The sequence below is a fragment of the Schistocerca cancellata genome, chromosome 3 (assembly GCF_023864275.1).
Source record: "Schistocerca cancellata isolate TAMUIC-IGC-003103 chromosome 3, iqSchCanc2.1, whole genome shotgun sequence".
NCBI classification, from domain to species: domain Eukaryota; kingdom Metazoa; phylum Arthropoda; class Insecta; order Orthoptera; family Acrididae; genus Schistocerca; species Schistocerca cancellata.
In genome coordinates, this window is record NC_064628.1 from 387,813,375 (window position 1) to 387,841,030 (window position 27,656).

General features: G+C 39.1%; 1 protein-coding gene across 3 annotated transcripts in view; it reads right to left on the reverse strand.

Moving 5' to 3' along the window:
* Nucleotides 1–27,656, reverse strand: part of LOC126175098 (DNA topoisomerase 2-alpha-like) — a 168,453-nt gene that overhangs the window by 61,839 nt on the left and 78,958 nt on the right. For all 3 annotated transcript variants that reach the window (XM_049921641.1, XM_049921642.1, XM_049921640.1), the window contains one exon: nucleotides 22,266–22,468. In XM_049921641.1, coding sequence (XP_049777598.1) covers nucleotides 22,266–22,468 — 203 coding nt within the window. The remainder of the gene's footprint in view (nucleotides 1–22,265; nucleotides 22,469–27,656) is intronic.

A 27,656-nucleotide genomic window follows, 5' to 3' on the forward strand; every position in this document is an offset into this window, starting at 1 on the left:
TGCACTCTGCTGCAAAGGTTATGGCAACAGTCTTTGGGGATACAGAGCGTGTGACTCTTTGAATTTTTGGAGATAGGGTGCTCAATAAACTCTTTCCAATTCATAAAAGACCCACAAGAAGTTGAAAACACTTCTTCAAATAGTTCATCCATCAAAAGCTTTGGCAGATGATGGTTTGCATGACAATGCTAGGCCGTACATCAATCTCTTCATCAATGGCGAAACTGCAAAGACTGGCTGGGAAGCCTTGCCCCATTCACCATACATCTCTGATCCAGCACCATTCAACTTCCATCTATTCGCCACACTCAAAGCAGCTCATGGCATGCGTGGTGGAGGAAGCAGGACCTTAATTTTTATCGCACAGGTGTGCATGCCCTTGTTTCAAGGTGGAAAAAACTGGACAATCGGTGAAAAGTGATAAATTAATAGTGAAAGTTTTATCTTTTCTTGTAAAATACGGGATGTGACATAAAAGCAAGGCCAAACTTTCAGAAAACATTTCTCATACATATAGAAAGAAAATATGTTACCCAGAGATGGATCGGCAAACACCTTATTTCCAAGTTAAGAGCTCAGTTTCTAAAAACAAGAAATGGGAAACACACAGGAAAAATCTTATCACCACAGTATGAAACACTTTTCTAAACAAAATGTTAGAAATGCCCTTTATTAGCAAAGATACATTCATAAAGCTACCACTGCACTGAATCCCTGACACACAGCTGTATCTCTGGAGAATGGCCTTCGAAAACAAAGGCACAAACATTCCGTATGGCTTGTTTCGTGATCCTGTACACAAGAGTTGCCATATGGCCTCAAAATAAACGTCTAGTGAGTTTAGGTCTACAGCACGTGGAGATCAAAGAATTGGTCCTCCTCTATCTGTCTGTCTGTAATGGAATCTGTTCTTTTCAGTCTACGAATATTAACAATGAAATGAGCAGCAGCATCATAGCACATGAAGTAAATGTTTTGTCGCCTTGTGTAGAGACAGGTAACAGGTACTAGTAGAAGAGGTAGAGTATTCTTTAAGAAAGCATCATAAATTTCTGTGCTGAGCCTGGGTGAAAGAACATGCGGCCCTAACAAACAGCCATCACCAATGCTGGCCCAAACATTGACAGACAATCTTCCTTGATGATGTGATTACACTACATCATCCAGGTTCTCGACAGCACATACATGCTGACTGTGAAAATTTAGAATCTGATCACTTTGAAACAAAGCCTCTTCTATGAGCAGCACACTTGCACAAAGTGATGGTTGCAAACTGCTGACTGAACCATTCACATACGTGTACCCATATAAGAAAATCAGTTGCTGATACTACCTACACACTATGTACACAGCACACATACAAGTTCTCATATAGCACTCTCCAGGCATTCATGCTGTGGGGAAGCAAGCAATGGTGGCGAGAAAATGAGATCGCTACTTTTCCATTACCTGGCCAGGGCCAAGTCAACAGTGCTTGACATATGCATGAGTAATCAGACAAAACATTGTGTAACAATCTAATGTAAAATTAAATAAGTAAATGATGTCGCAATACTGTACCAGATGATGTAAAACCATACCAATATTATTTAGAGCTTCCGCATGGTCCACTGATTGGTTTCCACGGGAAACCACTTCTCACAAAATTTCAAAAGCGTGAAATATTTGGAAACAAAATTTTAGTTTTGAATTTAGGTTCTGTTTTATGTAAAAACATACTGTAGAGGTTCTTATGAAGTTACCTCTTATTTTTCACGTCAAGTAAAAACTGATTTTTGTACTAAAATTTGTAAAAAAAATCATGACTGATTAACTAGGTTTAGAAGAAAGTTATAATGATAAAATTACAGCACCACATTCATCCAGTGGCAGATACAGAGAAACTTCAAGGAAGTTGTTTGTTGTTGTGGTCTTCAGTCCTGAGACTGGTTTGATGCAGCTCTCCATGCAACTCTACCCTGTGCAAGCTGCTTCATCTCCCAGTACCTACTGCAACCTACATCCTTCTGAATCTGCTTGGTGTATTCATCTCTTGGTCTCCCTCTATGATTTCTACCCTCCACACTGCCTTCCAATACTAAATTGGTGATCCCTTGATGCCTCAGAACATGTCCTACCAACCGATCCCTTCTTCTAGTCAAGTTGCGCCACAAACTTCTCTTCTCCCCAATCCTATTCAACACCTCCTCATTAGTTATGAGATCTACCCATCTAATCTCCAGCAGTCTTCTGTAGCACCACATTTCAAAAGCTTCTATTCTCTTCTTGTCTAAACTGTTTATTGTCCATGTTTCACTTCCATACATGGCTACACTCCATACAAATACTTTCAGAAACGAATTCCAAACACTTAAATCAATACTCGATGTTAACAAATTTCTCTTCTTCAGAAACGCTTTCCTTGCCATTGCCAGTCTACATTTTATATCCTCTCTACTTTGACCATCATCAGTTATTTTGCTCCCCAAATAGCAAAACTCCTTTACTACTTTAAGTGTCTCATTTCCTAATCTAATTCCCTCAGCATCACCCGACTTAATTCGACTACATTCCATTATCCTCGTTTTGCTTTTGTTGATGTTCATCTTATATCCTCATATATATTCAAGACACCATCCATTCCGTTCAACTGCTCTTCGAAGTCCTTTGCTGTTTCTGACAGAATTACAATGTCATCGGCAAACCTCAACGTTTTTATTTCTTCTCCATGGATTTTAATACCTACTCCGAATTTTTCTTTTGTTTCCTTCACTGCTTGTTCAATATACAGATTGAATAACATCGGGGAGAGGCTACAACCCTGTCTCACTCCCTTCCCAACCACTGCTTCCCTTTCATGCCCCTCAACTCTTATAACTGCCATTTGGTTTCTATACAAATTGTAAATAGCCTTTCGCTCCCTATATTTTACCCCTACCACCTTCAGAATTTGAAAGAGAGTATTCCACTCAACATTGTCAAAAGCTTTCTCTAAGTCTACAAATGCTAGAAACATAGGTTTGCCTTTCCTTAATCTAGCTTCTAAGATAAGCCGTAGGGTCAGTATTGCCTCACGTGTTCCAATATTTCTACGGAATCCAAACTGATCTTCCCCGAGGTCAGCTTCTACTAATTTTTCCATTCGTCTGTAAAGAATTCGTGTCAATATTTTGCAGCCATGACTTATTAAACTGATAGTTCGGTAATTTTCACATCTGTCAACACCTGCTTTCTTTGGGATTGGGATTATTATATTCTTCTTGAAGTCTGAGGGTATTTCGCCTGTCTCATACATCCTGCTCACCAGATGGTAGAGTTTTGTCAGGACTGGCTCTCCCAAGGCCATCAGTAGTTCCAATGGAATGTTGTCTACTCCCTGGGCCTTGTTTCGCCTCAGGTCTTTCAGTGCTCTGTCGAACTCTTCACGCAGTATCGTATCTCCCATTTCATCTACATCCTCTTCCATTTCCATAATATTGTCCTCAAGTACATCGCCCTTGTATAGAGCCTCTATATACTCCTTCCACCTTTCTGCTTTCCCTTATTTGCTTAGAACTGGGTTTCCATCTGAGCTCTTGATATTCATACCAGTCGTTCTCTTTTCTCCAAAGGTCTCTTTAATTTTCCTGTAGGCAGTATTTATCTTACACGTAGTGATATATGCCTCTACATCCTTACATTTATCCTCTAGCCATCCATGCTTAGCCATTTTGCACTTCCTGTCGATCTCATTTTTGAGACGTTTGTATTCCTTTTTTCCTGCTTCATTTACTACATTTTTATATGATGGGAGGGGGGGGGGGGGGGGGAGGGTGAGGAAGGGGGTGCTAAAAATATCTTGAGCTACCTTTACTTTTACCGTAATAAAAAATTATCAAGTCACATGCAATGTTTCAGATAGTTTTATTTGAACTGATTATACACATATGAAAGACAATGCCATAATAAGATATAAAAAGTTACAGCTGTGGTTCTCTTCCTTAAATGATGAATTCTATGCGCCTATTCTTCCTGGCAAATTGTTTAATTACACTGTCAATAGGACAATCAATGTCAGGGTGAGTGTTCAACAGAACTGTCATTAAGTCAATCCTCCTCCATTGTTGACCTCAGCCAAGCCTTTGTACACAGCAATGTTGAAAAACTTCTTTCTAGTGTAGCAATAGATACAGGCATACAAGCAAATATTTTGTACAGCATGTACAAAGTAGGATAGTCAGATCTAGGGCAAGCAGACAACGCTTGCATAACGAAATCACAATCATTAAAGGCATTTATGCTCGTCTGCTAGTATTAAAGAATCTCTCCCATTGGTCTCTTTTTAATCACAAAGAGTGATTCTTCTTCAAAGAATGGTAGTTCAGTTTAGCACCAATTCAATTTATGTGCCAGATCATTACCATCATGTTTCCGTAGTTGTGAGGACAAAAGTACGTTGAATTTTAAATGATAAATATTTTCTTCAGCAAAACGTTCTCTCATGTCAGTTGTAACATGGTCCAGTGTAGGAATAAAAACAGTTCTTTTCCAATACGTCATAGCATTATCATTATGATCGCAGTTTTCCAGCGTCTTCCTTCGCCTGTAAGACAAGGAACACTCACTTCCACATCTAACTCTTCCATAACTGCCTTCGCCTCTTCAACAATACGAGCAAAGTGGCTATCAGCATTAGCTCTCATGCTGTCTTACACCTTGAGTGACGAATCTATTTTTGCTTTTGCCATTGCGACATCCAAGCTAGGATCTTTTAAGATTTTGCTGACTGGATATGTTATGCTCATAATGTCACTCAGTGTAAACAGAGTGATGATTAAATCGCAATTAGAGAGAGCTCGAAGGATAATATTGGCTTTGGCAGCCATTGTTCTATCCCTCCAACACTTTACTTCTTTAATAACTTAGCAAATTGTTCCGGGATCAGCTGCGAATTGAATAACAGCATCACGTAGCTCAACCCATCTCGTTTGACAATGTGACTGCAGTGAGTGTTTTAGGTGACACTCCAATGTACTGAACCACTTGCTAGACACTAAAGAATGGCACTACCACTACCCAACAGTAGTACCAAGTGAGTTTCTCACACTTGTAACTTTGTAACTGCGAGAAACAGCGTGCTTCAGCTGATGACCTCGACACAGTGCTACCTGTGCATTGATAGCTTTCTTTTTCATTGTAGCCACAGCTCCTTTCAATTCTGACATATTAACTGAGCAGCCATCACAGCAAAGATACATTCTCCTTAACCCTTTAGTGACCAGTGGGAACTATAGATCCCACTTATTTGTTTTCACTGTAAGTTCAGTGGTAATCCATGTTCCCACTTCTAACTTGTGCTACCATCTCTGTTAGAGTGTGCTAACTATGTGTAGATTGTCAACAGTTAGTCGAAAGCCGTTGTATTTCTACCTTGTGAGTCAATCAATGCAGAAGCGCAGTTCTCGCGTGAAAACTAGCCACTGTTTTGACCGCTACATCGTTTTTTGGAAAGTGTGCTTTCCTTTTGCGTGTGAAGTGCCTTGTGTTGTATTTATCTACTTTTATATTTATGAGGGAGAGAGTATTCGTGTATATTTGCTGTATTTGACTGAAAATTACATAAATAATACAAGGTAAGTTAGTGGAAGCAGAAGTGAAGTATTCTGCCCATTGGCTGTGGCAGAGTGTAATAAAATAATGGGAGGAGTGGATAGTTGTGATCAGCTGTGTGAACATTACACTGCAGACCGTCAATCATGGAAGTGGTGGCACAAACTGTTTTTCTTTCTTGTGGGATTTGGCAGTTGTCAATTTCTACGTTATTTGGAACCTACAGAAGACAGAAGCAGACCAGCTAACATTTAGATTGTTCTTGGCAAGGCAGCTATCTCTGACTTCTCAAGTTGTAAGAGAAGAGGAAGGCCTGTTGATTTTCAAACACCAAAAGGAGTTGTGTCTCGAGTACCAGATGAAGTTTGTCTGAAGAAAGTTGGAACTCATTTCCCTACAAAAGGTACAACAAACAGAAGATGCCGCCAATGTAGCACCAAGAACAAAGAAAAGAGAACAAAGATAATGTGTAGCAACTGTCGTGTACCTTTGTGTGTAGCACCATGCTTCTCTAAGTTCCATAGTACATAACCTTAGTGAACTCAAAGGACAGTATGAACGAATGCAAATATAAATGTAATTTTTAACATGTTTTTCTACTAAAAAATAAAGGAAATATATATTTTTTTAAATTAGCAAGTGAAGTTACTCCAGAGTTCGGTGGGAACAATAGTTCCCACTAATTTTTTTATACACGTAGGCTAAACTTTCACTTTCAAGATTTAAACTATGATTTTATGAACAGTTTCTTAGCCCAATAAAGTGTTCATAAAAAGTCTACAACTCCCGGAAATAATTTGGTCACTAAAGGGTTAAAATCGTAGTAACTAATACTTCACCAGTAATGCTATGCTCTTCCTCTTGAGATTCATTGTCAATGTTTCCACCACAATTATCGTCTTTATGGAGGTCAACAAAACCCAAAAATCTTTCGTGTAATTTGCCGTCACCAGCAACATATCTTGCAGCTAAACTCAGATGGGTGATCTGTGCTATGTCCGTAGTCTCATCAAAGATTATTCTGTAATAATGAGAATCTTTAATTTTCTCTAGTATTCTCAATAACATCACTGTTCACAGCATGAAATAACCCCGTTACACATTGTTTTACTCAAGTAGGTGGCATTCACTTTAGTGGTTTCAAAGTGATATTTTAGTTACAAATCTCCAGTGTCAATTATAAATCTTGGAAGAGCTCTAAAGTTTCGCTCGTTACTCACTATAGATTCAAGATCGTATTCATTTTCTAATAGACTCCCATCACCTCTATGCCCCCACAGAGGAGTACTTTGTTTTTATTGTAGGTACAAGATGGTCTCTGTTTTCTCTAATGCTTTCCATTATCTGCCTTGACAACTGATTTGAGACCTCAAGTTCACAGTTGTCTCATGTTGCCAGAAATAATTTTGCATCTGTTGACACTTCAACGTGGTACTTGAGCTGTGAGTGGGTCTCAAGGTCACTATCTTTACCAGTAAGTTTGGCAAACTTTGTTAGTGGTTCAGTCACAAGTTCTTGGAATTAATGGATTTCATTCCTCCAACCACTTTACTATTCACAAACATTGAACAGTTAATGCAAGTCCCTTTTTAACTTGTGAGAACACTGGCCATGGATACTGTACAAAGTGATTATTGTGCACTTGTCTGCGTTAAACTCATCTCCCCCCCCCCCCCCCCTTGTTGTGCTTGGAAGTAGGAAAGATATAACCTTTTTCAGGTTTTCTTGGAGCAAGTGACAAGATTGTGTTTTATATCATCAGTAATATTTCCTAACGCTAATACAAGGGGGGATCCAAAAGAAACCGGATTGTTGTCATAAAAAATCTATTGATGAACCTTTTTACAAAATTACTTCAGTCACCTTCAAAATACTCTCCTTGATGCACTTGTCAAGTCTCTTTTCCCACTGTTGGAAGCACGTTTGGAACTCTTCATGTTTGATATTGTCCAGTGCCCTTTGTGAAGCTGTTTTTACCACCTACACATCATCAGAACGCTCCCCTTTTAGCATTTTTTTTAATTCGTGGAAATAGGAAAAAGTCGCATGGGGCCAGGTCCGACGAATACGGAGCGTTGGGAATGACAGACCACCTCTGAGAAGCCAAATAGTGGGTCACTTGTAAGGCCGTGTGTGCTGGAGAATTGTCGTGATGCAGAAACCAGTCACCTGATCGCCAAAGTTCCAGGCGTTTCCTCCTCAAATACTCTCGCAGAAACCTTAAAACATCCAAGTAGAAGTGCTGGTTAACAGCCTGGCCAGGGGGTACGAATTCCCAATGCACAATTCCACGAACATCAAAAAATACAATTATCATCGGTCTTCACATATGCCTTGCTTTTTTTGGTCTGCGAGAGTTGGGAGTCCTCTACTGGCTTGGTTTCTGGATCATACCCGTAACACCAACTCTCATCCCCTGTAATGACTTTGTTCAAGAAGTTTGGATCCCGTGCAATCTCTCTGTTTTCAAGTCCTGACACACATTCATGCAGATGGTTTTTTGCTCCTGTGTGAGAAGGTGCGGAACAAATTTAGCAGCAACACGTCTCATGTGCAAATCCTCACTCAAAATCCGCTGGCACGAGCTCCAACTGATTCCTGTCTCTACTGAAATTTGATCGATCTTTTGGCGGACCTTTTCAATGTTCTCCTCATTTCGCGATGTTGAAGGCCGTACAGAATGAGCTTGGTCTTCAACACACATCTCACCACGTTTAAAGTGCCCAAACCACTTGAAAACCTGTGTGCGGCTCATAGTGTCGCCCTGGAAAGCTTCCTGAAGCATTTGAAGTGTCTCTGTTGCAGTTTTTTTAAGCAGGAAACAAAATTTCACACACACTCTTTGTTCTTTTACAGTTGCCATAATGTCTTCGCAGAGGTAACACGCCAACAGTCAGAGAAACACAATACCACACTTGCACGTTCAGCTCTACACTGACACCCTCTGCACAGCTGTTTCATGAAGGTCTCTACTAACACCATTTAGCGTGAGAACCCTGCACTAAATCTACGAGTGGCAGCGCCCTCGGAGTCCGGTTTCTTTTGGGTCCCCCCCTCGTATATCCAAATAATTGCCAATATCTGTGGGATTAAAGGAAACAGCCGATGAACTCTGTTATGGAACTTTTAATGAAGTGCTGGGCTCTGCCTTTATGTCTGGTGGTGTTTATGCTGCTGAATGGTGACCGGAATCTTCAAATGTTTCTACTTTTCTTTTTCTTATTACATAACGATCCACTTTATTATATTGTTACGATATAGGTAAATTAGATGCCAATTATTATCAAATAAACACTTTATTCGCACTGTGGCGGCACCACCATTTAGGATAGGGAAAGTTAGTTTTGTGCAATATGCTGAGCACAAGTTACAGCCAGGTGCAGGCTGGATTGCAGTGAATTACACAAACCAACAGTTGCGAAGTAGAATAGAGGCCACAGTAAACAGGGTGTTACAAAAAGGTACGGCCAAACTTTCAGGAAACATTCCTCACACACAACGAAAGAAAATATGTTATGTGGACATGTGTCCGGAAACGCTTACTTTCCATGTTACAGCTCATTTTATTACTTCTCTTCAAATCACATTAATCATGGAATGGAAACACACAGCAACAGAACGTACCAGCGTGACTTCAAACACTTTGTTACAGGAAATGTTCAAAATGTCCTCCGTTAGTGAGGATACATGCATCCACCCTCAGTCTCATGGAACTGCTGATGCAGCCGTGGAGAATGGCGTATAGTATCACAGCCATCCACAATACGAGCACGAAGAGTCTCTACATTTGGCACCGGGGTTGTGTAGACAAGAGCTTTCTAATGGCCCCATAAATGAAAGTCAAGAGGGTTGAGGTCAGGAGAGCGTGAAGACCACGGAATTGGTCCGCCTCTACCAATCCATCGGTCACTGAATCTGTTGTTGAGAAGCGTACAAACACTTCGACTGAAATGTGCAAGAGCTCCATTGTGCATGAACCAAATGTTGTGTCGTACTTGTAAAGGCACATGTTGTAGCAGCACAAGTAGAGTATCCCATATGAAATCATGATAATGTGCTCCATTGAGTGTAGGTGGAAGAACATGGGGCACAATCAAGACATCACCAACAATGCCTGCCCAAACGTTCACAGAAAATCTGTGTTGATGACGTGATTGCACAATTGCGTGGGGATTCTCATCAGCCCACACATGTTGATTGCGAAAATTTTCAATTTGACCACGTTGGAATGAAGCCTCATCTGTAAAGAGAACATCTGCACTGAAATGAGGATTGACACATTGTTGGATGAATCATTTGCAGAAGTGTACCCGTGGGGGCCAATCAGCTGCTGATAGTGCCTGCACACGCTGTACATGGTACGGAAACAATTGGTTCTCTCGTAGCACTCTACATACAGTGACGTGGTCAACGTTACCTTGTACAGCAGCAACTTCTCTGACGCTGACATTAGGGTTATCGTCAACTGCACGAAGAATTGTCTCGTCCACTGCAGGTGTCCTCGTCGTTCTAGGTCTTCCCCAGTCGCAAGTCATAGGCTGGAATGTTCAGTGCTTCCTAAGACGCCGATCAATTGCTTCCAACGTCTTCCTATTGGGACACCTTCGTTCTGGAAATCTGTCTCGATACAAACGTACCGCGCCACGGCTATTGCCCCGTGCTAATCCATACATCAAATGGGCATCTGCCAACTCTGCATTTGTAAACATTGCACTGACTGCAAAACCACGTTCGTGATGAACACTAACCTGTTGATGCTACGTACTGATGTGCTTGATGCTAGTACTGTAGAGCAACGAGTCGCATGACAACACAAGTACCGAAGTCAACATTACCTTCCTTCAATTGGGCCAACTGGCAGTGAATCAAGGAAGTACAGTACATACCGACAAAACTAAAATGAAGTCTAACATGGAAATTAAGCGTTTCCGGACACATGTCCGCATAACATCTTTTCTTTATTCGTGTGTGAGGAATGTTTCCTGAAAGTTTGGCTGTACCTTTTTGTAACACCCTGTATAAGGAACAGCAGAGGATCCAAAATTGAACCCTGTGGGACTATCTTCGTGATAACTCCCAATCACTAGAATTTACCATCCTCCCAACATTATCTTTGTTGTTCAGCACAACTTTTTGCTTTCTGTTCGTTAAGTACGATTCAAACCAGCTGTGTGTGTGTGTGTGTGTGTGTGTGTGTGTGTGTGTGTGTGTGTAGTCTTTAATTCCATAAAACCTGAGTTTTTCTACGAGTGTGACAAGATGCACACAGTCAAATGCCTTGGAAAGATCACAAAAAAAAAAAAAAAAAAAAAAAAAAAAAAAAAAAAAAAAAAAAAAAAAAAAAAAAAAAAATACCAACTGGCGATAATTTGTTAATTAGGCCTTGTACTATTTGATGGGTAAATGTGTAGATAGCATTTTCAGTCAAGTAACCCTTCAGGAATCCTAAATGTGACATGCTGAGTAAATTATTTTCACTTAAATGTGAGACTACTCTTGAATACATAACTTTTTTGAACATTTTAGAAAATGAAGTCGGCAATGAGATTGGTCTATAATTATTTAAGTCACTCGTCCCTATTCTTATGAAGAGGTTTGACAATTGTGTATTTCAACTTGCCTGGAAAAATTCCCTGTGCCTGCGAAGAATTACATATATCACTATGCACTCCACTTATCAAATTAGAACAACACTTCAAAATTCTGTTAGAGACTCCATGAACACCACACGAGCTCCCGTTTTCCAGTATATTTATAATTCCCTTAATTTCAGCTTGGGGTGTTGATGCTATTTCTAAAGGCCTACCGTCTTGGGGAATGTCATTTTTAACACTATACCATTCGGCGACACCACAGTGGTGTCGTGCGCGAAATAGCGGTCAATGGCCGGCGAAGCCAAAGTGGTGTCATGAGCATAGTATCGTGCAGGGGCCGGTGACAGCATTTTAGTATCTTTTGCATTCTGTTGGTGTTTTGTTCAGGTAACAATAAGTTACACAAGTAAACAAGTGTTTTGTCTTTGTAAGTACTTGTGCCCTTTCATCACGAGAGTCGAAAGGGTCGATACAATTATTTACGATGAATGCGTGAACGTCTTTTCTGATGTTCCGGACGACTCTGCCGATTGGGAATGAGACATTGGATATCGAAAAAATGAAAATGAAGCAGAAGCATTGGAAGACAGTGATATACGTCCAAGACAAATTAGCGAACTCTACGGCTGCCTACTGATTCCCATGAATCGGATGAAGAACACAGTGCATAAATTTGAAGAATCTTTGGGTCCAAACATATTTCCAAAGATATAGAGAGCATCGAGGATAATGTCGAATTATATATTGGGAACGATCTATTTGAATATATTAGCAACGAAACCAACAAGTACTACAGTCAAAATTGCAACAGAAGAAAACTGCATTAAAAAATGCCAAATTTGTCGACGTTATAGGTCCCGAACTTAGAAAATTGTTTGGGCTTGCTATCCTTATGGGAACTGTACAAAAAGGCAACGTTCGATGGTCATTGGTCAACGAATCCGTTGATAGACACACCGATATTTCGCAAAACTACGTTCCGCAACCAATTCAGTCAAATATTATCATTTTTACATATTTCCGACAACAACAATAAACCGGATAATGCCGACCGACTTTTCAAAGTGCAATTCATAATGATTATTTTTCAAAAAAGCTTAAATATACAAATATTTGAAACCAACAATTTTTGTATTTATTTACATATGAATAGCTTCGAAATTCCACGAAAGTAGGGGAACAGGGTTGAGAACTAATGATGAGTTTAGTATCACTTAACATTTTATGATCTCCTGATAATGTCAAGAACAGCCGGCGACAAGCCAAGTAATCGGAATTAGAGCTGCCAGCACCAGGCGAGTCAGTTTGTACGAGATGTGCAGAAGACAAAGTGTTAACATATTTTTTTGCTTCTTCAAATGAACCCTTTATCGCTATTTTAGCTGCTGCATTTGGAAAGAGATTGTCGAAAAATACTTGCAACTTGTGAATTATTACTCACAACATCATCATTTAGCTTTATTGCTATGGTATGCTGTGCACTGTCAGACTGCCCCGTCTCCCTTTTGACAATATTCCATATAGTTTTAATCATACTATCCGCATTATTAATTTCTGTCAGAACACACAAGCTTCTCGATTTCTTAATGACTTTCCTTTAAATATTAGAGTATCTTTTGTAGAAAGCAAGAAACTTTGGATCCTGACTTATTCTTGCCTGTCGAATTAAATATTGGGAATGATCTATTTGAATTTATCAGGGGGTATACGCGGACAAGGAAAAAAATTCCCAGATTTTTTCCGGATAAAAATACACTTTCTCCTGGGTGAAAACACGTGTTTCCCATGTTAAGTGACAGTATATTTTTCCATATCAATCTTTTGAATGGTTATGGTTTTACACATAGGCGTAGAATTTCCCAGCACTTTAGAAAACAAAACAAAGGGGAAAAAAAGACACTTTTTGGAAATACCTTTGATGTCCAGCAACACGTACGCGGTGTATTTTCAAATTACAAAAGTATACATTCGAATTCCACACAACTCCACATGTTACTTTCCGAATCACTGAAATCGAGATTGCGATGTGCGTTTGTAAGCCAGTCATAGCTCATGTCACGTGATCTCGCCGGCCAACGGCAGCAGATATACAGAGCATAGGACACGTGATGTAGTCAGCCAACAGCAAGTCAAGTAACACGAACACACAAACAGGGAAAGTTAATAATTTAAATTAATACACAGTGTTGCTATAATAAAAGCAGAGCTTTTACATACAATATTGGTCTCTAAGGTTAATAAGCTGCAAGAGAAGCTAAGCTTTCGCATATAATGTTGATCTTTTTCATGTGTGTAACAATTAGGGTGTGTTGTTGTTGTTGTGGTCTTCAAGTCTAGAGACTGGTTTGATGCAGCTCTCCATGCTACTCTATCCTGTGCAAGCTGCTTCATCTCCCAGTACCCACTGCAACCTACATCCTTCTGAATCTGTTTAGTGTACTCATCCCTTTGTCTCCCTCTACGATTTTTATCCTCCACACTGACCTCCAATACTAAACTGGTGATCCCTTGATGCCTCAGAATATGCCCTACCAACCAATCCCTTCTTCTAGTCAAGTAGTGCCACAAATTTCTCTCGTCTCCAATTCTGTTCAATACCTCCTCATTAGTTATGTGATTTACTCATCTAATCTTCACCATTCTTCTGTAGCACCACATTTCGAAAGCTTCTATTCTCTTCTTGTATAAACTATTTATCGTCCACGTTTCGCTTCCATACGTGGCTACACTCCATACAAATACTTTCAGAAACGACTTCCTGACATTTAAATCAATACTCGATGTTAACAAATTTCTCCTCTTTAGAAACCCTTTCCTTGCCATTGCCAGTCTACATTTTATATCCCCTCGACTTCGACTATCATCAGTTATTTTGCTCCCCAAATAACAAAACTCATTCACTAATTTAAGTGTCTCATTTCCTAATCTAATTCCCTCAGCATCACCCGACTTAATTCGACTACATTCCATTATCCTCGTTTTGCTTTCGTTGATGTTCATCTTATATCCTCCTTTCAATACATTGTCCATTCCGAACAACTGCTCTTCCAGGTCCTTTGCTGTGTCTGACAGAATTACAATGTCATCGGCAAACCTCAAAGTTTTTACTTTTTCTCCATGGATTTTAATACCTACTCCGAATTTTTGTTTCCTTCACTGCTTGTTCAATATACAGATTGAATAACATCAGGGATAGGCTGTAACCCTGTCCCACTCCATTCCCAACCACTGCTTCCCTTTCATGCCCCTCTACTCTTATAATTGCCATCTGCTTTCTGTACAAATTGTAAATAGCCTTTTGCTCCCAGTATTTTACCCCTGCCACCTTCAGAATTTGAAAGAGAGTATTCCAGTCAACATTGTCAAAAGCTTTCTCTAAGTCTACAAATGCTAGAAACGTAGGTTTGCCTTTCCTTCATCTAGTTTCTAAGATAAGTCGTAGGTTCAGTATTGCCTTATGTGTTCCAACATTTCTGCGGAATCCAAACTGATAAACTGATCTTCCCCGAGGTCGGCACATACCAGTTTTTCCATTTGTCTGTAAAGGATTCGTGTTAGTATTTTGCATCCGTGGCTTATTAAACTGACAGTTCGGTAATTTTCACATCTGTGAACATCTGCTTTCTTTGGGATTGGAATTATTATATTCTTCTTGAAGTCTGAGGGTATTTCGCCTGTCTCATACATTTTGCTCACCAGATGGTGGAATTTTGTCAGGACTGGCTCTTCCAAGGCCATCAGTAGTTCTAATGGAATGTTGTCTACTCTTGGTGTCTTGTTTCGACTCAGGTCTTCCAGTGCTCTGTTAAATTCTTCACGCAGTATCTCCCATTTCATCTACACCTATGTCCTCTTCCATTTCCATTATATTGCCCTCAAGTACATCACCTTCGTGTAGACCCTCTATATACTCCTTCGAACTTTCTGCTTTCACTTCTTTGCTTAGAACTGGGTTTCCATCTGAGCTCTTGATATTCATACAAGTGGTTCTCTTTTTTCAAAGGTCTCTATAATTTTCCTGTAGGCAGTATCTACCTTACCTCTAGTGATATGCGCCTCTACATCCTTACATTTGTCCTCTAGCCATCCCTAGTTAGCCATTTTGCACTCCCTGTCGATCTCATTTTTGTGACGTTTGTATTCCTTTTTGCCTGCTTTATTTACTGCATTTTTGAATTTCTCCTTTCATAAATTAAATTCAATATATCTCTTCTGTTACCCAATGATTTCTATTATCCCTCGTCTTTTTACCTACTTGATCCTCTGCTACCTTCACTATTTCATGTCTCAAAGCTACCCATTATTCTTCTACTGTATTTCTTTCTCCCATTCTTGTCAATCGTTCCCTAATGTTCTCCATGAAGCTCTCTACAACCTCTGGTTCTTTCAGTTAATCCAGGTCTCATCTCCCACCTTTTTGCAGTTTCTTCTGTTTTAATCTACAGTTCATAACCAATAGATTGTGGTCAGAGTCCACATCTGCCCCTGGAAATGTCTTTCAATTTAAAACCTGGTTCCTGAATCTCTGCCTTACCGTTATATAATCTGAGACCTTCTGTAACTATCTGAGACCTTCTGTAACTATATGAATGCATTTTAATTCACTTGATAGCTTTCGGCCACAGATATACGTTTTGTTTTCATTTGATATGAGAGTAAATGAGGGGAAACAGCAAAATCACTAAATGTAAATACGGGTCACATGGAGACTACCCACTATAACTCAGACTGCACTGCGCATCAACCCCGGATCTACGATATTTGTGAACCGGGTCAATACTAAAACAATCGACTTTTCAAAAATGTTCATCATGTAGCATATATCTTTCTGAAAAGTCTGAAACACAAAACATGTGTGTTTGAGGAAATATTAAGGCATATTATTTGGTCTTAAGTGTGCAAAAGTGCAGTGCCATGCCTCTTCATAAAGCATTCTTCTACTGCACGTCACTGTATTTTGTAATGGATGCCAACAAACTTCATTCAGGACAGTGGAAATTGAGATGTCCTGTGGTGCTTCTCCTGCTCCAAAAAAAAGCACACACACACACACACACACACACACACACACACACACACACACACACACACACTTAATAGCGGATGGGAGTATTTGTAATCGGGAGAACAAGAGCTCTTCAGCAAATTAGCACTTTTTTTGCCTATTAGCTAATAACTTGCTGTTTTGTTTGATATAAAATTAAATATACGATACATAAAACCAATAAAGACAAAAGATAAGCAAGAAATTACACATTTCTTCAAACCGTAGCTCCTAGCATTTTTTTCTCTTTTTAACTTGCTACAGATTTACATGGCGCGCTTTCCTTTCTGCGAAAGAATCTACTACCTCAAAGTTTGTCAAACGTTTTGCTACATGAAAAATCGAAATGTCATTATCTAATACTGAAAAAGCTGTTAACACAAATAATACCCTAGACTGCCATGGTTTCTCGATCTGATTATGTCCATTTTGTCACTGTCTGCTACATAAAACGAAATAGGCCTTTCTAATTTTGCAGCAATTTTGTAACCCACACCAAATAAATGAGATTGTTTTGGTACAAATGGCCATTTTTATAACAAGACAGAACATAATTCATGAAGTACCAATATCAAATGCCTATTAGGCCTACTAGGAGCAAAAAGCTTTACGTTTGGAAATGGTTTCACATTTCATTCATACGCACCAGTTTCTCAAGCACGAGATCGAAAAGTAGTATTACGAAATTTTTATATAAATTTGGAATAGTCTTACTCTTCCATAATTTGTGGATGTCCCCGTTTCTTCTTCTTCCTCACTCTAACAAACAATCTTGTCATCACCAATTCTGTAGCTGTTCCTGCCATGGTCAAAATTTGTTCACCGATTAACTTCACTAACCCTGCCAGAATCACAGGTTTAGTTATCCCGCAATTACTTTCCGGTTTTTAGGCACTATTACATGTTTGTACAACACGTTTTCCACATTACTTCCAAAATAGAACGGAAGCGGCTGCTAGCTGGGGACTGTACAACTGGTCCTTGATAGTATAGCAATCTGGCCAAAACTTTGTCAATATTTCATTTTCTTGGATACGCCGAGAAGATAATACGTCATCTTTCTCACCTGTTATTCCTGCCAGTCGTTTATTTCCATTGTGGAAGTCTGAATCTACAGATTTCACTAGTAATTATAACAATGCTGATCATTCGCAAACCCAATCAACCACATAATCAGACAGCAATTGGCATTCATCCGTTCGGCTTTACTCCACTCAGCTCGTATAGCCCCGTCCCCTTATGTCTGCGGAAAGTTAATTTCTACATGCGACAAGGATTCTTCCCGACAGAGACATCACGCATGCAAAAATAAACTTATAATTTATTCAGAAATCAACTTATAATGTGTTCAAAAACCAACAGGGAAGCGTTTCAAAATCATATGAATAATCGATAGACAAATGTGCGCCAGATGCTAGACACTTTGTTAAACAAGTTCCCCCCCCCCCCCCTCAAGAATATGAATTTGGTGCCCCCTTTTCCCGGTAGCATCTAGCTACTTGCTGCAACTGCTTGCACACCCAACAGCCACATTCCTGTAGCCAGAAGCGGGAGTATCTACAAATCAAACGTGGCTCAACTGCGCATGCGCACAAGCCCGCTCGTAACTCTAAAACGAATCTAATGTAAACAGTTGTTACTTCACGTTCATCGGAGGCAATTTGTTGTTATGAAGCATTGCATAGTCTTCCTAAAGCCTTTGACACATTTTGTTGTTGGCAGACGCTAGCACGATCACTGTGTCTCGTCGTTGTATATGGCGCATTTCCTTTGCAATTTAAGTTATTTTCGTTTTTCTGTCTCGATTATGTTCTATTGTTTAAGTATTATTCTGCAGTAGCGGGATACAGTAATATCCTTTGTTAGAATATCTGTTCGTACCAGTCAAATTACAAAAATTTAACTGAAAACTAAAACAATGAAAAATTCCCCGGTTTTTCCTGGTTTTCTCACGGATGAAAAATTTCCAGGGTTTTTCCGGGATCTCCCAGGTTGTATAAATCCTTTATATTAGCAATGAAACCAACAAGTACTACAGTCAAAATTCCAATAGAAGAAAACTGGATAAAAAATGCCAAATTTGTCAACGTTACAGGACCCAAACTTAAAAAATGGTTTGGGCTTACTATCCTTATGGGAATTCCTCTGACACGATATCTGAATTCCCTTAGTAATCCATGGCTTACTTGACTTTGTAATGGAGTTTTTGGATAATGTTTCAGGAAAGCCACTCAAATATTGAGACAAATTTACAGTGGAATAAATTGAATTTGGGATCAGCACCATTTTCTGTGTATACTTCATCCCATTCTACCTCTTCTAGGCTGCTCTTAAAACTCTGTACCCTGTTCACATCAATAAGCCTCTCTGCCTTGTATGAATCTGCCTGAAGCCTGTTAGGTGCTATATGTGTTATTTCCATTAACTGTGCATCATGATCAGATAGCCCACTAACAACTGGCTACACATTAATTGTTTCTGCCTGAGCACTGTCTAAGAAAATGTTATCGATAAGTGACCTACTGTCCTGCTGCACACGAGTTGGAAAATTAACAACCACCAAACAAAGATACTAGCTAATTTTTCCTATCTGTATCTTTTAAGAAATCTACATTAAAATCATTGCAAACCATTAACTGCTTCTTTTTGTCTGACAGGTAGCTCAATAACGCCACTAAATTTTTTCACGAATAGCTGTATTTTACCTTGAGGGGATCTATAGATTGTTACAATTATTATAACGTATATTGCAGTAGCAACTCACAAGCACATGCTTCAAGGATCTGGTCTGCACAAAAACTATTTGTTTCAATATTTTTGACTTTGTGTCCAGCTTTTATATAAATAGCAACATCTCCTTTTTCCATGTTGACTCTACATGAATAAGACACTAATCCGTAATCCCTTAAATTTAACTTCTCCATCACTGCGGTTACATGGTGTTCAGAGAAAGACAAAACATCTATACCTCCAGAATTTACCCCATTTCCTAGGCGTACAAGAAGCTCATCCATCTTATTTTTCAATCCTCTAATGTTCTGATGAAACACACAAATTTTATTTCTTTTGATACTGCTACAGGCATTATGGCACTGTTCTGTTTTAATTTCTTTCAATTCTCTGTCTGTAACCTGACTCTACACTAAAAAATGTGTCCCTCTGACTCCAGTAATCACAGGTATTTTGTCTTGTGTGCATGTGGCCCCCCTTACATTTTCTGCAAAATGATCAACTAATCTATTTCCCCCTCCTATTCAAGTGCGGGCCATGATTAGTGTAACCCCACCTCCCAATTGCATCAATAGGCACAGGCACAGCACAGATATGAGATTTAGTTTCTGCCAAGAGTGACGGGTACGAAACTGGAGAGGCTCAATATTTTCTCACGACCAATTAGAACAGGCGCTATCACTGAATTATGTATAAATACTCAAATGGAAACAGAAACACCACTTAATGACTTTACTGCACAATATGGAAAATTAACTGTATGGAAGTACAGGAACACAGAAAACGCGAACCGAATGCAAACTATACACGCACAATACTCTTCACAATAAAGCTACACAGACACTACCCGGAAATTATCGAATAATCATATAATTTACTGCGGTCGATAATAAAAACAAACCCATGCCAATGGCTTGCACTTTAGAACAGTTATCTTTTCATGAAAACTACACAATTAAAAGTAAAACCTTCAATATCTAGATCACAATGGATACTAATTTACTTATTTAAGCTACAATGTTGCCTTAATGAACTGTTTTTCCACGAGTAAACACATATATTTATGAGTGCCTAGCTGCCTACCTCATCACAGACAACCTTCACACATTTTCTCGAGAATAGCTATGGCTCTCCTTCCACTGTTAAATAAATCATGATACGTTAGCTACATTTCGTATGCAACAGTGTATGCAATAAAATGCACCAAATGTAAAATGGACAGCGACCACTCATGACAAAATTTTCAAAATATGCATGATGATGTTCTCTACACAGAGGTATCACAATAACTATGGGTAATAACAAAAAGAAAACCAGGCTTATCAAGAAGTGATGTCAGACTATAAGACATGAAAAAAAAGACTTATTTCCTTTTTACTGAATAGTTTCCTCAAAATCTAATGAGAAAGAGTGCATGGCAGGTAACGCACACAAATCCCAAAAGCGATTTTTAATTTTTTTTCCGATAAATATACATTTTACCAAGCAACTAATTACAGAGGCGGATGTAGCTTTGCTTCATCTACACAAAACATTTTCTCTGACCACACACCAGAAGGCTCAAAATTTCCCTATCCATGTACATATTGGTATTATATTGTTATTGACCCGGTGTGAACCAATTAAATCATCTCCACAGGGTTCCCATGTGCTTCACCAATGCAGATTGCTTCTGCATTGTATTGCAAATAGAATTGCATTCATATCGCCTCAGTGAGAACAGTGCCTAATACCCCTTGTGGTACTCGCAAAATAACATTTACATCTATCGCTTCCGTTCCCCACAAATATTTTCATCCAGCTATTTGTTTGAGTCGACTCACTTCCACTGTGACTTACTCCTTTCGTAGGCCAAGCATACTAAGTTTTTGCATATGCAATCTCGAGGTGATTTCTACATCTGCCAAAGACTCTCCATCCTACGATAACATGCTGCATGTTACCTTAACAGTGTGGCAAACTGTGTATGGTATTCTATATGATAGCAATTTTGTTAATAAGTAGTGGTCAACGAGTCAAAGCTTTTCAGATGCTGAAGAAACACTTCATCTGCCTAAATGCCTTGATCAAATTAAGCACACTACTTGTCACTCAGTGTCATCTTGGTCTTGAATGTATTAATCATCTACTTCAACAAGGCCATGACTTATTAAAATCATGCCCTGAAATGAGTAATTGTGTCTGAGATTTTGCGCACCCCACCTACAATAGCTTTTCGTTGCCTTCCCAATCTGCGCAATATTCTTGTCAGACCCTATGCTCCTTCTGCACCCATCTCTCTACCCTATGGTTCTTACCCCTGTGATCGTTCCCTATGAAAGACTTGCCCTATGCACCCTCCTACCAACTCCTGTGCCAGCCCCATAACTGGAAAAACATGTACTATCAAAGAGAAAGCCACCTGTGAAATGACACTGTCATACACCAGCTGTTATGTAAACACTGTTGGGCCTGTAACATCGACATGACTACCACCCAGTTATCAGTCAGGATAAATGGGCATAGGCTGTATACAGGCAACACACAATATCCTGTTGCAGAGCATACCATACATGACAGTCATGATCTCGGTGCCTGCTTCACCATACATATGGATTCTTCCCCAAGACACCAGTTTCTCAGAACTCATCAGGTGGGAACTAGCACTAAAATATGTACCTGGTTCTCACCACCCACCTGACCTTCATTTACGTTACTTCTTTAAATCTCATCATTTCTTCACAGTAACTACTCCTTTCTTAATTTTCTACATCTTTCATTTTCTGACTTTCCTATTTTTCTCTGTCGCCCTTCCCACCATTGTTACATACAATGTACTTAACATTTCACTCTTATTAACCTGTGCACAATGCTTCAGTAGTAATCACTGTCTTAATATTACCCTGTCATCTTTAAGCCCTCAGGTTTTCAAATCTCTTCCTTCCCCTTCAACTCTTCTGCCAGGAGGAGTCACTGGCTCCGAAAGGTTGTAATTGTAAATCCTTTTGTTTGTGTGTTCTGTGCCACCACTTGGTGAGCAGATTTTTTTTTTATCTATCCATCTACGTTATAGTTTCTATAATTGATTATTTTCATTTAAGTAGTATTTCAGTACTCCATAAAGGTGCTGGTGGAAACACACTGACATCTACCAGAACACATCTGAACATGGCAGAAGACTCTGCATCAAAACATCTTGTCAAGAAGTTACTAACATCTAGTAGTTAACCTCAAATTTTATGGTATGATCTATACACTGGTAAGTTTCGAAACACACAATAACATTAATTACATGACAGAGACTCATCTTCCTTTTTATGTATTATTTCTATTAAAAAATAATTACTTACACTATCTGTGGTGGTGACTTGTCATTGCTGCCTCCCATCATAGGCTCTAGTACATTTTCTTTGTATGCCTGAGTCCAGACACCAATAGGTAACTCTGTTATTTCCAATTTGTCCTCCCCTAGTATTGCTACCTCACCATATACAACATACCTACTGTCACCAAGAGGCTCAATAACTCCTCTGTAGTTCTTGTACCAAGGAATCTGAAACATATGTAAATATTAAGATCACATCAAAATATATTCAAACATTCCTTAAATTACATATTACAAGGTGTTTCAAGAAGAATATACATATTACAAGGTGCTTCAAAAAGAGTATACGTATTACAAAGTATAATTTTGTCCAAACTATTGATTGCTGCACCTTGGCTCAGCTATTGGCAAAACAAATACATAGTCTAGTTTATAGTAACAGCTGCTAGATGTCAGTTGTCTTCTGTTTTGCTTGGTAACTATCATATGTTTAAAATGGCTGCTCCGCAGCAGAAATCATTTTGTGTTCTCGAGTTTGCGAAATGGAATTCTGGGATCACAGTGCAAAGATGTTTCTGGTTCAGGTACCAAATTGATCCTCCGAATTGGTGGAACATTTGCAGATGGTATCAACAGCTTCTGAATACAGGATGTGCATGCAAAGGAAACAGTCCTCGCTGCCCTCGTGTTCCTGAAGAAAATGTTGCATAAAGTCAAACTGCTTTCCAACATAGACCTTCAAAATCAACTCCTCGTGCCAGTCGGGAGTTACAGCTGCCTACAATAATAGTTTGGCGTGTTTTGAGATGTAGGTTGGTTACGAAGCCGTACAAGTTACAGCTGTTACAAGCTCTGCGTCCTGATGACAAACACAAACATGTGGCATTTTGTAACGAGATGCTTAATGCTGTTGACAATGACAACACTTTCGCACACCACATCGTGTTCAGTGATAAAGTTACCATCCATGTTAGTGGTCAGGTAAACAAACACAATGTTTGAATTTGGGGCCTACAGACCTCACATGCAGCCACTTAACACGTATGAGATTCGCCAAAAGTGAATGTGTTTTGTGCGATATCAGGGTGTATACGTGGACGCCGAAAAAAAATTCCTGGATTTCCCGGTTAAAAATACACTTTCTCCCGGATGAAAATACACTTTTTCCTTGTTAAGTAACAGTACACTTTTCGCGAAACTGTAAAACTTATCAATCCTTTCAGTGGTTGTGGTCTTACACCGGCGTAGAATTTCCCGGCACTTTAGAAAACTAAACTCAGGGGGAAAAACAGGTTTTGGAAAGATGTCTGATGTGCAGCAACATGTACACTGCATATTTCGTATTACAAAAGTATAAATTCGAATTCCACCAAACACCGCATGTTACTTTCCGTAGAATTGAAATAGAGATTGCAATGCGCTTTTGTAAGTCGCTGTTCTTGGATGTGACGCTGATTGCACTTGGAGGAAGACAGCTCCATCATGTGAAATTTCAATTACCAAGTAATTTTAATCAGGCTATAATGTGTTGAACAAAGGGAGTAAATCCACTAGTAAGTATCTGGATAAAGTGGGAATTCAAATTGGATCGTTAATTTCACATTGTTTTCATTCATCTCTAAACCAAAGACTATTGATACATTGGGGAAGGGGGGGGTCATTGGGAACATGGCACTTGCATTAAGAAGTTTTCAGTTCCCATAGGTTTTGCTCTGAAATTTAAAGTTACTGTGCTCTTGACTGACTAGGGGTCCGCCATGGATTTTCGACTGAAGAACGGGTTTGCCAGCTGAAAAGGTTGGGAAGCCCTGCGTTAGAGGATACTCCAAGAGCATGGGAATTTTGTGAACCCTACTAAAATGCATAACTCGGCTTAAAGTGCACATTCGTATGTCCAGATTCAGATGTATCAGTACTGTATTATCTCATAATTGGTTCTTTATTATGGCATAATGCCATACTTGCTAGACGATGAAAACGTGCACTTGAAATGTAGCGAACAGTTGAAACTAGGCAATAGTGTGGAATTAAACACTTCGTTTCAAATAAATTGACTGTCTCAGCAGAAAAAAATTAATTAAAGTCAAATTTCTTTAACAAACCAACAAAGATTACTTCATTGTTCTGCAAGGCGATTAACTCTTGACTGTCATAAAGGTAGGAACAAAACAAAATCTGAAACTATTAACTTATTTTAGCCTTCCGTAATTATGAGTATGTATTTTAATTCACTTGATAGCTCCCAACCACAGAAATCCGTTTTTGTTTTCGTTTGACGTGAGAGCAATAAACGAAGAGGAAACAGCAGAATCACTTAACGTAAACACGGGTCACGTAGAGACTACCACCTCCCCACTAGAACTCAGACTGCTCTGTGCACCAGGTCCGGATCTACGATACTTCCGAACCGGGCCAATATTAGATAGTGGCGTTCCCCATCCCTCGAGTGTTTTGAGGTAGGACGCCAAATATTTAAAAAAAAAATTGACTTTTACAAAATATCTTAATATTGTAGCGCACATCTTTCTGAAGTATCTGATACATAAAACATATATGATCGAGGCAACGTAAGACACGTTATTTGGTCTTAAGCGTGTCTAAGTGCAATGCCACGCCTCTTCACACAGCATTCTTCTACGGCACGTCACTGTTATATCGCTCTGTGGAATTCAAACGTGTAATATTTTGTAATGGATGTCATCAAACCTGTAATGAGGACAGTGGAGATTAAAATGCCCTGTGGTGCCTCTCCTGATCCCAGTCGACCGGTTTGACATCTTACCTCTCTTCATTTTTTTTTTTTTTTTTTTTTTTTTTTTTTTTTTTAAAGAAAACCCTCACAGTTAATACTGGGTGGGATTATTTGTGACTGGCAGAACAATAACTCTTCAGAAAACTTGCAGTCTTAGCTGCCTACTAGCTAATAACTTGCTGTTCTGTGTGACATAAAATTATATATAGGATACATAAAACGAGTAAAGACAAAAGACAAGCAAGACAGTACACATTTCTTCAATCCTTAAGTCCTAGCCTTTTTTCCTCTCTAATCTTGCCGCAGCTTTATATGGCGTACTTTCCTTTCTGGGAAAGAATCTATTACGCCATCAAAGTTCATCAACATTTTGCTACATGAAAAAACGAAATGTCGTTGTCTAATATCAGAAAAGCTGTTAATACAAATAGTACCCAAGACTGGTGTGGTTTCTCGATCTGATTATGTGTATTTTGTCACTGTCTGCTAGATAAAACGAAATAGGCCTGCCTAATATTGCAGCAGCTGTTACACACACCAAATAAACGAGACTGTTCTGGCACAAATGGTCATTTCTATAACACGACAGAATATAATTCAGGAAGCACCAATATCAAAAGCCCATTAGGCCTACTACAAGCAAAACGTTTTATGTTAGGAAATAATTTCACATTTCATTCATACTCTCTAGCTTCAGAAGCATGAGATCAAAAAGTAGTATGTAATTTTTACATAAATTTGGAATCGTCATATACTTCCGTAATTTGTGACAGTCTCCGTTTGTTCTCCTTCCTCGTTCTAACAAACAATTTTGTCATCACTAATTCTGTAACTATTCCTGCCAGTGACAAAATTTTTCTCTGGTTAACTTCACTAACCCTGTCACAATCACTGGTTTAGTTATCCCGCATTTGTTCTCCGGTTACGCATTATTAAGAGCTCGTACAACGCGTTTTCCGCGCTACTCCCAGAATAGAACTTTAGCGGCTGCTAGCCGGGGACTGTAGTGTACCGGTCTGGCCAAAAATTTTCTGTCAAAATTTCATTTTCTTGGATACACGGAGAAGACAACACGTAATCTTAGTTGCCTGTTATTCCTGTTAGTCGTTTATTTCCACTCTGGTAGCCTGAATCGATGGAATTCGCTAGTAATTATAACAACGCTGATGATTTGCAAACCCAGTCAACCAGGAACAGTTTACAGCAATTGTCATTCACCCTTTCGGCTTTATTCGCTCAGCTCAAATAGACCCGTCCCCTTTTGTCTGCAGGAAAGTATTTTTCTAGATGCGACGGGGATTCCCCTGGCAGAGACATCATCACGTACACTACGCACGCATTCAAAAATCGATTTACGATGCATTCAGAAATCAACCTAGAATTTGATCAAAAAAGTTCGAAACCAACAGGGATGCGTTCAAAATCATATGAGTAATTGATAGACCAACGTGCGCTGGATGCTAGGCGCTTTGTGAAACAAGGTCTTTTTCCTCAATAATATGAACTCGCCCGCAACCGCTCAAACGAATCTAATGTCAACAGTTGTGATGTCACGCTCATTGGAGGCAATTTGTTGTTATAAAACATTGCATAGTCTTCCTAAAGTCTTGACACAATTTTGCTGTTGGCAGACACTTCTACGAGCACTGTGTTTTGTTCCTGTATATGGCGCATCTCCTTTGCAACTTAGGTTTTATTTTCGTTTTTTCTCTCATTTGTGTTTTATTGCTGCAGTATTATTCTGCAGTAGCGAGATACAGTAATATTCTTTGTTATAGTATTGGTTCTTTCTAGTCAAATTTACAAAAATGTAACCAAAAACTAAAACAATGAAAAATTCCCAGAATTCTAAAAAATCCCCGGGTTTTTCCCGGATGAAAAAAATTCTCGGGTTTTTCCCGGATCTCCCGGGTCGTATACACCCTGGATATCCCGATCATCTGATTACGGTGCATTCTTCTTTGATGGAAACAAGGTTAACTGTCAGCAGTATCTCACTATGTTACAAAACTGGTTGTTCCCGAGGCTACACGAAGACGATTCCATAAAACCAGAACAAGATTTAGAAAACGACGGCTTTCGAGTTCTAGACGTAAATAACTGAACAATTCTACCAATAAATACAGAAGTACGAATATTAACAAGAGCATCAGATTTTCTTCACTCATGAGCAGTACCTGCTCTAGGGGTTAAAACTGATGCCACACCAGGTCGACTAAATTAAGGAACATTTACAATAAACCGACCTGGACTATTCTTCAGCCGATGTTCAGAAATTTGTGGAGCAAACCACACATTTATACCAATTGTAATTGAAAGAACTTCAGTAAATTTATTTATCAAGTGATTATCTAAGATAATTTAAGGAATTAGTTAAAATACGTAACATTAGAGTGTCAATCTAAAATAACTAAACAATTAGTACACCTCGAAACATCAGATGACTGAAAGTAAGTAATGGTCTCTTAAACCAAACAATAGTAAAGTAACGACTACTTCTGATGGGGAAATTTAAATCTAAATCCCTCAAATGTCTCCTCTCATATTATTTTCACTATTCATTATATTTTCAGCTACTTCAATCGTATCCAATCAAATAAACTTTTTCTCATTTAAACCTAACCTTATTAAAAGAGCAGAAAAAAGAACAATTGAGATAAAAAA